The sequence below is a fragment of the Pelophylax lessonae genome, assembly GCF_965119305.1.
Source record: "Pelophylax lessonae genome assembly, chromosome: 2".
Classification (NCBI taxonomy): domain Eukaryota; kingdom Metazoa; phylum Chordata; class Amphibia; order Anura; family Ranidae; genus Pelophylax; species Pelophylax lessonae.
The window spans coordinates 170,962,372-170,976,599 of record NC_138769.1 but is presented as its reverse complement, the minus strand read 5'-3'; the positions used below and the strand labels follow the sequence as shown (position 1 = coordinate 170,976,599).

The window sequence follows — 14,228 nt, the reverse complement described above, 5'->3', positions numbered from 1 at the left end:
TTCTGGGATCTGGAAACCCCTCTGCATCTGATAGCATACGGTTTTGCTCTGTTTGTGTGAATGCAGTGTTTATTTCTTGTGTGTACAACTGACTTATTGTATGCCTTAGGGCTTGTTCACAGAATGTAAAAAAGAATTGTTTTCTATGTACTCTGTTCACACAGCACATGTGTGGAGGTTTGTGCTGTGTAAAAATATAGCAAGTGTGCACAACACACTGTGGCTCCTGCTGCTGTCAAAGTCAGTTAGCCAATACAAAGAGAAAGGGTGGGGTCGAACAGCAGGTTTGTATTTGAATGGACACACAGAGCTGCAGCTTGTCTCGGGTGCCCCCATAGCAAGCTGCTTGCTGTGGGGGCACTTGACAGGTGGGAGGGGTCAGGAGAGCCGAAGAGGGACCCAAGAAGAGGAGGATCCAGGCTGCCCTGTGCAAAACCAACTGCACAAAGGAGATAAGTATAATATGTTTATTTTTTATGTTTTTTAAAACCCACAAGACTTTACAATCACTTTAGATAAAAGAAAAAACAAAAACATAGGATGTGTTGAATGGACAGCCCAAACTGTGAGCGAAGCACTTGGGTTGCAGCCAGCACAACTCAATATACTTGAATGGGTTGCGCTTGGTGATTGTACTGCCTGCCAAATGTGCCTTGTCACATACATTTTGCTATGCCGCTCATGTTGTCCATGTTAACTTGGGACCTGGAGGTCAGGAAGAGGACCGTAAAATAAGTCTAGCTACCTTATTTACACACCCCCTGGCATCTATCTGTTTTTGAATTGCCTTTAGTTCTGATACTGCACTGTAAGCCAATTTGAATGGTGTCCATGTGTTCCCTATTATTATGATGGTCATCACTGATGCAAGAAAAGTTCTAATTCTTTAATTTTGAAGTGTTATGGAGTTCTAATATCTGCATATTAGGAGAAAGCTCCGAACAATGGTCATTTGTGACTTTGTTCTCAATACCATCTGTTTATTTTTGCTCTTAGACAAGGTGCCTCATATAGGCATTTTTATGAACAATATATAGAATGGAATGTTTTTTTTTTCAGATTTAGTTATGGTGGTATGTTATGATAAACATAAGAGTCAAATACAGTATCTCACAAAAGTGAGTCCCTCTCAACAGAGCTACAGTTCATTGAGGGAACCATGAATGCCAACATGTACTGTGACATACTGAAGCAGAGTCTGATCCCCTTCCTTCGGAGACTGGGCCACATGGCAGTATTCCAACATGATAATGACCCCAAACACACCTCCAAGATGGCCACTGCCTTGCTAAAGAAGCTGAGGGTACAGGTGATGGACTGTCCAAGCATGTCTCCATACCTAAACCCTATTGAGCATCTGTGGGGCATCTTCAAACGGAAGGTGGAGGAGCGCAAGGTCTCGAACATCCATCAGCTCCATGATGTCGTCATGGAGGAGTGGAAGAGGACTCCAGTGGCAACCTGTGAAGCTCTGGTGAACTTCATGCCCAAGAGGGTTAAGGCAGTGCTTGAAAATAATGGTGGCCACACAAAATATTGACACTTTGGGCCCAATTTGGACATTACCACTTAGGGGGTGTACTTACTTTTGTTGCCAGCGGATTTTATACAATAATAGCTGTGTGTTGAGTTATTTTTAGGTGACAGCAAATTTACACTGTTATACAAGCTGTACATTAACTACTTTACATTGTAGCAAAGTGTAATTTCTTCAATGTTGTCACATGAAAAGATATAATAAAATATTTACAAAAAGGTGAGGGGTGTACTTACTTTTGTGAGATACTGTATGTTCATCTTGAATTTATAATAATTTAGGAGGGTTTATGTTGGTCAGCCTTAGCAGACACGGATGTGTTTTTACAATATTTTAATTGATTTTATGGTGGATCTGGGAACATTATAATTTTGCAAGTTCCATGATGCTTTTGTACAATACAAATTTATACATTAGCACCACTTGTGGTTGATGCCAGCATAGAATAGCAGTCCATATATCCCTATAATTTGCCATGGTTTATCATTATAACACAAAAGTAAACATGGATGATACTGCTTCATTAAATGTACAGCAGTTTTGTGCTTAATACCATAGTTTTGTATTTATAGCAAAATAATTTTTATCGGAATACTATTTTCAGTAATTTTATATTCCTAACTGTTAATAAAATAAAAAGGTTATTTTAACCAGGAACTGTCCTCTAGTGGGATTCACAGTAATTAGTTAATTTTCATTTTACATGCCTTTCTTTAATGATTCTCTGGTTTTAATCTGTTTTTTGCATCCCCAACAGAATTATGGTTTAGAAACCGAAAATCTAAAAACTCTCTCCCACAAATTAAATGCCTCTGCCAAAAATCTGCAAAATTTTATCACTGGAAGGAGAAGAAGTGGGCATTATGATGGAAAGAGCAGCAGAAAATTGCCAAATGATTTCTTAACGTCTGTGGTAGATTTAATTGGATCAGCAAAGAGTCTACTTGCCTGGTTAGATAGGTAAGATTTATTTCAGCTAAAGTTTTTATAGGCATGTCTTTTTGAAATAAGTACTTTTCACACATTTTTTAGATAAACTGTAAAGTAAGTGCACCTTTTTTGATAAAAATAGAAAATAATGTATTGCCCCTTCTACAGTATATGGTTAATTCAGTGCCAACAAGTTTTTTTTCTATAAAGAACATCTTTAAAAAGACTCTGATGGCATGTACGCAAGTCATGTGCTCAAATTACTGAAAAAAGAGCCAAAATGCTTTTTTTTGTTATTAAAGGCAAGGCATGCCTATATACAGTAAACGTTACCTTGTGCTGATAGTACCTTTGATGATATTGGTACAGGTATTAAAGGACATCAAAAGTAAAATTTTTGCAGATTTTCGATTGTACTGGATTTGGCATGTTTTAAAGGAGCAAAGGTGTTAAAGTGCATTTATTTTATAATGAACAATTTTCTTAGCTAATTCATTGTAAATAAATTTGGGCTTATTTATTATGGCAGTGCAAAGAACCATGATGGGCAAAGTAATTTCAAGGTTGCTTGATTGTTGTTCTTTGCCTTCCTTAATATGCCTATATTTTGTTTCTCAAGCGTTACCTTAAGTACGCATTCAGGAATGATTACTGAGAAAGAATGTCACTGAACACAGGTAGACTAGCTCTACAAATGTATGGAAACAGATGTGGTATGAGGATTTTTTTTACAACAAACGTATTTAATAAAGCAAAGAGCAACGAACCAGAAATTTTCTTTTTTACAGGTCTGACTATAGTAGATTGAAATCTGGTTGCTGTATATTTCTATACATTACTACTTCTCATTGTCCTCTGAACTGCCTAAAGCCCGATATACACTGCTAGTTTTTTTTTTTTTCTTGTTTTTAAACAACCCCCCCCACCGGATTGCTGTTCCAACACTAGCAATGTAGGTGTAAAGGCCCGCCCCCACCCCCTTCCACAACAGAATACCCTTTTTCAGTCTTAGGCTCCATGTACACGGGACGTTGTTAAAAGTCCCTTTGAATGCTGGAATTTTTAGGACGTTTGAAACGTCCGTTCGGTCGCGTTTGTACCCGCGTTTAGCGGGCGTTTAGCAGCGTTTGCGTTTAGAAGCGTTCCTAGAGGTCAAAAAAATTATTCCCCTTTAAAATGGAAAAACGCGAACGCTAAACGCGGGTCATCACGTTCAGGCGCGTTCAGACGCGTTCGGACGCGTTTGTGCGATTGAAACGCCGGGAAACACACGTTCAAACGCAAATAATTGCGTTCTAAAAACAGTCCCTGAACGCAACTGCCTGCAAATGACTGTAAACGACCTGGTGTACATGGACAGATAAGATAAAATGTAGGTGGGTTCAGGGGCTTCTGAAAAAAACACCCAACTGCTCCTAAACGGCCATTTCCAGCAACCCGTGTACATGGAGCCTTATAGCTAATGCCTGTAAGTGCTGATCAGATGCTGGTTTTCCAGCATGTCTCTTTGACAGATGCCAGTTGTTAGACCAACTTCTGTCAGACAGACTGCTGTACACACTGAATGTCGGCCAATACCTGCTGAACTGGGCAACTTTTGGGCCATGTGTACCCAGCTATAAGGTCCTTTTCACATGACTGTTCAGTTCAGATCACCTGTCAATTTTCCAGGTGGATCTATGTACTTCTAAAGGTCAGTGGATGTAAACAGATGATTAACACCAGTCTGTCCAGGTTTGTAAAAAAAAAAAAAAAAAAATTCTGAATCTTTTTTTCTATTTTTTAGACCTAAACATAATGGACCAGGCGTAAATGGATGTATGTCCCTTTTTATTTGACTGCCCAACATGTCTGGGTGGAAAAACTGAAAAGGCAAGGATGTCACAAAAGTGATATTTATACCGTTCCACTCTGATTCAGTAGGGGATCTGTTCATGGATCCCTGGTGAGTGGAACGGACACAGCCCATATGAAAGGGCCTAACTTTAAAACCAAAAATACAAATATTAAAATAACAACAAAAACATGTCCTAGCATCCCGCATGCACATAAATACTTCAGTGGGTGTTTTGGTACACTGAACAATGCACAGGTATAATGGCAATACTTTTTTTTTTTCCCAACCTCAAAATATTAAGGCCTCTTGCACACAATACTCCTGTTTGAGCATCTCCTTTTTCCAGATGTTTTTTTTTTTATGTATTTGCGAGTATTTGCGCATATTCGTGCGTATTTGCATGCATTGAGGCTTAAATTACTGACCAAAAATGCAGATTTTTCTATTTTGTTCTTACTGAAGAATGCACAGAGCTTGTTTACGCGCCTGTGTGCACAGGCACATTACAATTAATGGGCTGTATTTTAGCTCAGAAAAAAAAAAAAAAGCTGTACTGAGCTTTTTCAAGCTGCGAGATGCTCAAACAGGAGTATCGTGTGCAAGAGGCCTAAAACATGTTCTCCAATTCAGAGTAAATTCATGTCAATGCAATTCGGGGTTGAAGTTTTAAATGGTGTATGCTTTTGCATGAATCCTGGACAATCCTACAGAACAAAACTTAAGGAACAAGTTCTGTAAAGCATTAATGATATGAACTGTACAAGCATGCCATCTTGGGATTTAACCTGGTTCTACTAGACTAGTCTGCGGTTAGCTGTACACAAAGCAATGCATGCCACTAAAGGACATAAATGATAAAAATGTTTAAAGCTTGATGTTAGAAAGCATTGTTACTGTAATATAGGAAGACAAAATGAAAAATTATAACAAAGTACACCAGTATATGCCAAAGATTCAACTATTTTTTTTTTTTTTTTTTAATGACAAAATAATTTTAAAGGATAAACCTATTTTAAGCATAAAAAATCAATTTTGAGAAAATATGAAATTTTCTCCAGGCTGTTTTTAACATACAATATTCAATATTATAAAACAACCAGTCAAAAAGTGACATTAACAATCCACCCTTACTGTGAATACTCAAAGTTCAAAGAAGTCCAAACAAAATGTCTCTTTTAAGCAACATGACTTTGTTAATAAATTCCACTCACCCAGTGCTTCTTAATCTCCAAAGCTGTTTCACCACATCGTGCACACTGACATCCACTCCCTTTATGGCTCAGCACCCACCTGCTTCATTTGCCTCTCATTTTACTGATTGGCAAAATAGGCTCAGGGTAATCACTCCAAGATCAACGCTCCTCATATAGATGCAAATACCAGCAGTAGGGTTGAGCGAACACCTAGATGTCCGTGTTCGACGGGTTCGGCCGAACTTTAAAAAAAAGTCCGGGTCCGTGTCCCGGACTTTTACCGAACTTTTCCCGGACACCGAACCCCATTGAAGTCAATGGGGACCCGAACTTTAAGGCACTAAAATGGCTCTAAAACACCAAAGGAAAGGGCTAGAGTGCTGCAAATGGCAGCAAAACGTAATTAAGAGCATGGCAAGTGCTCTGCAAACAAATGTGGATAGGGAAATAACTTAAAACAACAAAAAAAAACAGAAAAATAAAACAATGTTCTTCTTCATCTCTGAAGGACGAGGCCCATATGGAGTAGGAGGGAGGTTGAGGTGGTGGTGGATGTGGCGGTGACTAGACATATGCCGGTTTTCGGTAATTCGATATATCGCGGTATTGCATAGCCACGGTATTGTTATTGTGGCATTTTTAAAATACCGAGTTTCTCTGTCAAGTCTGCCTGACTTGTGAATTGATACATTTCAGTGAGCTGGATGACTCATTCACTCACTCAGCTAACACCTTTCAGCATTAAGTCTCCTAACTATAAACAAAAATGATTACATTTGTATCTTTTCCTTCCCTCTGCCAGGGAGAAAGGAAGTTTAACCTCTTAAAGACTGGATCTTTTTCTGACACTTGCTGCTTGCAAGTTAAAATCAGTTTTTTTTTTGCTAGAAAAGTACTTAGAACCCCCAAACATTTTATATATTTTTTTAGCAGAGACCCTACAGAATAAAATGGCGATTGTTGTAATATTTTATGTCACACTGTATTTGCGCAGCAGTCTTTCAAACGCAATGATTAGACTTTAATGAATAAAAAAAAAAAAAAAAACGTAACAGTAAAGTTATCCCAATTTTTTTTTTTTTTGTTACACAGAGAATCGTGAGAGAATCGTGATCTTTATTCCAAGCTAAAAAATCGTGATTCTCATTTTGGCCAGAATCGTGCAGCTCTAATAAATATATATATACACACACACACGCCTAGCAGCCCACATTACATTATTATATAGCCATCAAGCAGTGTCTGGCCTACCTGGTGATGACTGGTCCTGGCGCTCTGATCCGATGGCCTGGTCTTTAAAGGGGCAAATCCTTGCGATCCAGAAGTGGTTAAACCTGCAGGAGGACCGGTGTTTTTATCTATTAATGACTTTACTATTGCTTTAGGCCTGGTTCACATGTATGCGGGTTGGTGGTTCACATGTATGCGGGTTGGCGGTTCACATGTATGCGGGTTGGCGGCCCACATTTGCACAGGCATAGCAGCCCATTGATTTGAACGGGCTGCTATGCCCTCATTTTCCGCAGAAAAAAGGTGCATGCAGCATTTTTTTTAAATTCAGTGGCCTTGAAATCCATCCTGCTTTTGCACCATGCGACTAACCTGCAGTTCCTGCTCTGGCAAGCTTTCTGCATTTTTTGTATACGTGGGCACGGCATTTAAAAATAAACAGTTTGCGTGTGCAGCAACGGCAGGTAAGTCGCATGGTGCAAAAGAAGGATGGATTTCATGGCCACTGCATTTTTTTAAATTCTGCATGCACCTTTTTTCAGCTGAAAACGCAGGCATAGCAGCTCAAGCCCATTCACATCAATGGGCTGCTATGCCTGTGCAAATGTGGGCCCCCAACCCGCATACATGTGAACCAGGCCTAAAGCAATAGTAAAGTCATTAATAGATAAAAACACCGGTCCTCCTGCAGGTTTAACCAATTAATGACTTTACTATTGCTTTAGGCCTGGTTCACATGTATGCGGGTTGGGGGCCCACATTTGCACAGGCATAGCAGCCCATTGATGTGAATGGGCTTGAGCTGCTATGCCTGCGTTTTCAGCTGAAAAAAGGTGCATGCAGAATTTAAAAAAATGCAGTGGCCATGAAATCCATCCTTCTTTTGCACCATGCGACTTACCTGCCGTTGCTGCACACGCAAACTGTTTATTTTTAAATGCCGTGCCCACGTATACAAAAAATGCAGAAAGCTTGCCAGAGCAGGAACTGCAGGTTAGTCGCATGGTGCAAAAGCAGGATGGATTTCAAGGCCACTGAATTTTAAAAAAATGCTGCATGCACCTTTTTTCTGCGGAAAATGAGGGCATAGCAGCCCATTCAAATCAATGGGCTGCTATGCCTGTGCAAATGTGAACCACCAACCCGCATACATGTGAACCAGGCCTAAAGCAATAGTAAAGTAATTTATAAACAACACCTCCTTCAGGTTTAACCACTTCTTGACCACAAGGATTTGCCCTCTTAATGACCAGGCCATCGGATCGGAGCCGAGCGCCAGAACCAGTTATCACCAGTTAGGCCAGACACTGCTTGATGACCTATTTTAGGCCTGGTTCACAGAGTCTGTACTGACTGACTATATAATAATGTGCATAAGTGAACCAAAGCCCCTAAATTCAGCAATGAAATTGAAGTGAGGTGGAAATTTAATAATTTAAATTTAATAATAGAATACCGTGATAATACCGTATACCGTGGCAAAACCTTAATCAATTAATCGCAGCATGAAAATCTGATACCGTCACAAGCCTAGCGGTGACATAGGCGTGCGCACAGGGTGTGCTGGGTGTGCCTGGGCACACCCTAATCACCTAGGGCACATAGCATTGCCAGTGAGGAGATGGGAAAGATCTCCCTGGGACCTGCTCTGCTCTATTTCTCCTTGCCTACAGGTACATGGCCCCGATACATTACTCTCCCTGCTGGCAAACACATGCATGTGTATTTCAACTTTGGGGTGCACACCTTAATGCAATAGGCTGCGCACACCTATGGGCGGTGTAGGTGGAAGCGGCGGTGGAGGAGGACCAGGGCCGGATTAACAGCATCATGGGCTTGGTGCTGAGGATTTTGAAGGGCCTTAAGGGCCGTGCCTTGCCATGCACCCAGAGGAGGAAGGGTGCAGCCATGCATGCCTAATTCAACATGGGATGCTGTCTCTGAAGCCCATAAACACATCCATGCATCGCCAACTGTCCCTCCTTGTCCGGCCTTCACGCTGTGTGGGGAGGTTCTGAGGGTGCTGCCTGGGGAAGCGAGCATAGAAGCCAGACTTCTGTGTTTACAAGTGACAGAAGAGCGGTAACAGTGAATATGGCCAACCCGGGGCCTATATAAAAGGTAGGGGCCTGGAGCTGCAGCTCCAATAGCCCCTACATTAATCTGGCCCTGAGGAGGAGGACGAGGTAGCCAACACTGCTTCTTTTCAAAAATTTTAAATGAGGGTACACCCCAAAAGAGTGAGAAAGAGCAAAAATGGAACAATGGGTGGGTAAGGTCGGTATCCATTGCTATTCTGCATAAGGTACGGAAAAGTCCCGTGGGATCCATGCCTGGTTCATTTTAATGAACGTGAGCTTGTCCACATTGTCTCTGGACAGGCGGCTGCGCTTGTCTGTTATAACGCCCCCAGCCGTGCTAAATACCCGTTCAGATAATACACTGGCTGCAGGGCACGCCAGCACCTCCAAGGCGTAAAGGGCAAGCTCAAGCCATGTGCCCAATTTGGAGACCCAGAAGTTGAAGGGGGCAGACCCGTCATTCACTACATGTAGGCGTGTGCACACATACTGCTCCACCATGTTGGTAAAATGCTGCCTCCTGCTAAGACGTTCCATCTGAGCTGCTGGTGCTGCTGTTTGTTGTGGCGTGCTGACAAAGCTTTTCCACATTTCGGCCATGCTAACCCTGCCTTCTGAGGTGCTGGCGGTGCCCTGGTTGCGTTGGCGACCTCCTCCTCCTCCTCCTCTGCCTTGTGCTTCCACTGTGGCCCCGCTGTCAGATGGGAATGCCAGCAGCATGGCGTCTACCAGCGTGCGCTTGTACTCGCGCATCTTGCGATCGCGCTCCAGTGAGTGAATTAAGGACGGTACGTTGTCCTTGTAACGGGGATCCAGCAGCGTGGCCACCCAGTAATCAGCACAAGTTAGAATGTGGGCAACTCGGCGGTCGTTGTGGAGACACTGCAGCATGTAATCGCTCATGTGTGCCAGGCTGCCCAGAGGCAACGAAAGGCTGTCCTCTGTGGGAGGTGTATCGTCCGTGTCCTCTGTATCCCCCCAGCCACGCACCAGTGATGGCCATGAGCTGGCCTGGGTGCCACCCTGCTGTGAACATGGTTCCATCTCCTCCTCCAGCTCCTCCTCCTCCTCATCCTCCTCATCCTCCAGAACTGTGCCCCTGCTGGACAATTGCGTCCCTGGCGTTTGCGTGTGCAGGAACCCACCCTCGGAGCCCCTTGCGAATGACTGCCCTGAAAGCCTTGGAAATGTTACCTCTTCATCCTCCTCCTCCTCCTCATCCTGTGCCACATCCTCTTCCATCATCGCCCGAATTGTTTTTTCAAGGAGGCATGGAAGTGGGATAGTTAAGCTGAGAACGGCGTCATTGCCACTGGCCATGTTGGTGGAGTACTCAAAACAGCGCAACAAGGCACACAGGTCTCGCATGGAGGCCCAGTTAAATTAAATAGCGGAATAGAAAATATGATCCAAAAAAAGTGTATGTATATCACACGTACACAACCACACTGGGCCCCAATTACTATTGTTTGTACCCCTAAAAGGCTAGATGAGGAGTAGGGGGAGTATGGAACAGGCAGCACCCTCAAACCTTCAGAAGTATGAGATGAACCCCAACAACTTGGAAAGGTGGATCTCTCTCACACGTACCGACACAGACTATCCCCCAATTTAACTGATCCCCAAAGGTTTTTGATTAAATAGCGGAATAGAAAATATGATCCAAAAAAAGTGTATGTATATCACACGTACACAACCACACTAGGCCCCAATTACTATTGTTTGTACCCCTAAAAGGCTAGATGAGGAGTAGGGGGGGTATGGAACTGGCAGCACCCTCAAACCTTCAGAAGTATGAGATGAACCCCAACAACTTGGAAAGGTGGATCTCTCTCACACGTACCGACACAGACTATCCCCCAATTTAACTGATCCCCAAAGGTTTTTGATTAAATAGCGGAATAGAAAATATGATCCCAAAAAAGTGTATGTATATCACACGTACACAACCACACTGGGCCCCAATTACTATTGTTTGTACCCCTAAAAGGCTAGATGAGGAGTAGGGGGAGTATGGAACAGGCAGCACCCTCAAACCTTCAGAAGTATGAGATGAACCCCAACAACTTGGAAAGGTGGATCTCTCTCACACGTACCAACACAGACTATCCCCCAATTTAACTGATCCCCAAAGGTTTTTGATTAAATAGCGGAATAGAAAATATGATCCAAAAAAAGTGTATGTATATCACACGTACACAACCACACTAGGCCCCAATTACTATTGTTTGTACCCCTAAAAGGCTAGATGAGGAGTAGGGGGAGTATGGAACAGGCAGCACCCTCAAACCTTCAGAAGTATGAGATGAACCCCAACAACTTGGAAAGGTGGATCTCTCTCACACGTACCGACACAGACTATCCCGCAATTCAATTGATCCTCAAAGGTTTTTATTGAATAGCGGAATAGGAAATATGATCAAAAAAAGTGTATGTATCTCGCACGTACACAACCACACTAGGCCCCAATTACTATTGTTTGTACCCCTAAAAGGCTAGATGAGGAGTAGGGGGGGTATGGAACAGGCAGCACCCTCAAACCTTCAGAAGTATGAGATGAACCCCAACAACTTGGAAAGGTGGATCTCTCTCACACGTACCGACACAGACTATCCCCCAATTTAACTGATCCCCAAAGGTTTTTGATTAAATAGCGGAATAGAAAATATGATCCCAAAAAAGTGTATGTATATCACACGTACACAACCACACTGGGCCCCAATTACTATTGTTTGTACCCCTAAAAGGCTAGATGAGGAGTAGGGGGAGTATGGAACAGGCAGCACCCTCAAACCTTCAGAAGTATGAGATGAACCCCAACAACTTGGAAAGGTGGATCTCTCTCACACGTACCAACACAGACTATCCCCCAATTTAACTGATCCCCAAAGGTTTTTGATTAAATAGCGGAATAGAAAATATGATCCAAAAAAAGTGTATGTATATCACACGTACACAACCACACTAGGCCCCAATTACTATTGTTTGTACCCCTAAAAGGCTAGATGAGGAGTAGGGGGAGTATGGAACAGGCAGCACCCTCAAACCTTCAGAAGTATGAGATGAACCCCAACAACTTGGAAAGGTGGATCTCTCTCACACGTACCGACACAGACTATCCCGCAATTCAATTGATCCTCAAAGGTTTTTATTGAATAGCGGAATAGGAAATATGATCAAAAAAAGTGTATGTATCTCGCACGTACACAACCACACTAGGCCCCAATTACTATTGTTTGTACCCCTAAAAGGCTAGATGAGGAGTAGGGGGGGTATGGAACAGGCAGCACCCTCAAACCTTCAGAAGTATGAGATGAACCCCAACAACTTGGAAAGGTGGATCTCTCTCACACGTACCGACACAGACTATCCCCCAATTTAACTGATCCCCAAAGGTTTTTGATTAAATAGCGGAATAGAAAATATGATCCCAAAAAAGTGTATGTATATCACACGTACACAACCACACTGGGCCCCAATTACTATTGTTTGTACCCCTAAAAGGCTAGATGAGGAGTAGGGGGAGTATGGAACAGGCAGCACCCTCAAACCTTCAGAAGTATGAGATGAACCCCAACAACTTGGAAAGGTGGATCTCTCTCACACGTACCAACACAGACTATCCCCCAATTTAACTGATCCCCAAAGGTTTTTGATTAAATAGCGGAATAGAAAATATGATCCAAAAAAAGTGTATGTATATCACACGTACACAACCACACTAGGCCCCAATTACTATTGTTTGTACCCCTAAAAGGCTAGATGAGGAGTAGGGGGAGTATGGAACAGGCAGCACCCTCAAACCTTCAGAAGTATGAGATGAACCCCAACAACTTGGAAAGGTGGATCTCTCTCACACGTACCGACACAGACTATCCCCCAATTTAACTGATCCCCAAAGGTTTTTGATTAAATAGCGGAATAGAAAATATGATCCAAAAAAAGTGTATGTATATCACACGTACACAACCACACTAGGCCCCAATTACTATAGTTTGTACCCCTAAAAGGCTAGATGAGGAGTAGGGGGGGTATGGAACAGGCAGCACCCTCAAACCTTCAGAAGTATGAGATGAACCCCAACAACTTGGAAAGGTGGATCTCTCTCACACGTACCAACACAGACTATCCCCCAATTTAACTGATCCCCAAAGGTTTTTGATTAAATAGCGGAATAGAAAATATGATCCCAAAAAAGTGTATGTATATCACACGTACACAACCACACTAGGCCCCAATTACTATTGTTTGTACCCCTAAAAGGCTAGGAGTAGGGGGAGTATGGAACAGGCAGCACCCTCAAACCTTCAGAAGTATGAGATGAACCCCAACAACTTGGAAAGGTGGATCTCTCTCACACGTACCAACACAGACTATCCCCCAATTTAACTGATCCCCAAAGGTTTTTGATTAAATAGCGGAATAGAAAATATGATCCAAAAAAAGTGTATGTATATCACACGTACACAACCACACTAGGCCCCAATTACTATTGTTTGTACCCCTAAAAGGCTAGGAGTAGGGGGAGTATGGAACAGGCAGCACCCTCAAACCTTCAGAAGTATGAGATGAACCCCAACAACTTGGAAAGGTGGATCTCTCTCACACGTACCAACACAGACTATCCCCCAATTTAACTGATCCCCAAAGGTTTTTGATTAAATAGCGGAATAGAAAATATGATCCCAAAAAAGTGTATGTATATCACACGTACACAACCACACTAGGCCCCAATTACTATTGTTTGTACCCCTAAAAGGCTAGGAGTAGGGGGAGTATGGAACAGGCAGCACCCTCAAACCTTCAGAAGTATGAGATGAACCCCAACAACTTGGAAAGGTGGATCTCTCTCACACGTACCAACACAGACTATCCCCCAATTTAACTGATCCCCAAAGGTTTTTGATTAAATAGCGGAATAGAAAATATGATCCAAAAAAAGTGTATGTATATCACACGTACACAACCACACTAGGCCCCAATTACTATTGTTTGTACCCCTAAAAGGCTAGATGAGGAGTAGGGGGAGTATGGAACAGGCAGCACCCTCAAACCTTCAGAAGTATGAGATGAACCCCAACAACTTGGAAAGGTGGATCTCTCTCACACGTACCGACACAGACTATCCCCCAATTTAACTGATCCCCAAAGGTTTTTGATTAAATAGCGGAATAGAAAATATGATCCAAAAAAAGTGTATGTATATCACACGTACACAACCACACTAGGCCCCAATTACTATTGTTTGTACCCCTAAAAGGCTAGATGAGGAGTAGGGGGGGTATGGAACAGGCAGCACCCTCAAACCTTCAGAAGTATGAGATGAACCCCAACAACTTGGAAAGGTGGATCTCTCTCACACGTACCAACACAGACTATCCCCCAATTTAACTGATCCCCAAAGGTTTTTGATTAAATAG

General features: G+C 42.6%; 1 protein-coding gene across 5 annotated transcripts in view; it reads left to right on the top strand.

Annotated features, from left to right (window-relative positions):
- The window catches only part of CNKSR2 (connector enhancer of kinase suppressor of Ras 2), a 546,683-nt gene that overhangs the window by 141,924 nt on the left and 390,531 nt on the right, over nt 1-14,228 (top strand). For all 5 annotated transcript variants that reach the window (XM_082245580.1, XM_082245579.1, XM_082245578.1 and 2 more), the window contains exon 3: nt 2,295-2,497. In XM_082245580.1, coding sequence (XP_082101706.1) covers nt 2,295-2,497 — 203 coding nt within the window. The remainder of the gene's footprint in view (nt 1-2,294; nt 2,498-14,228) is intronic.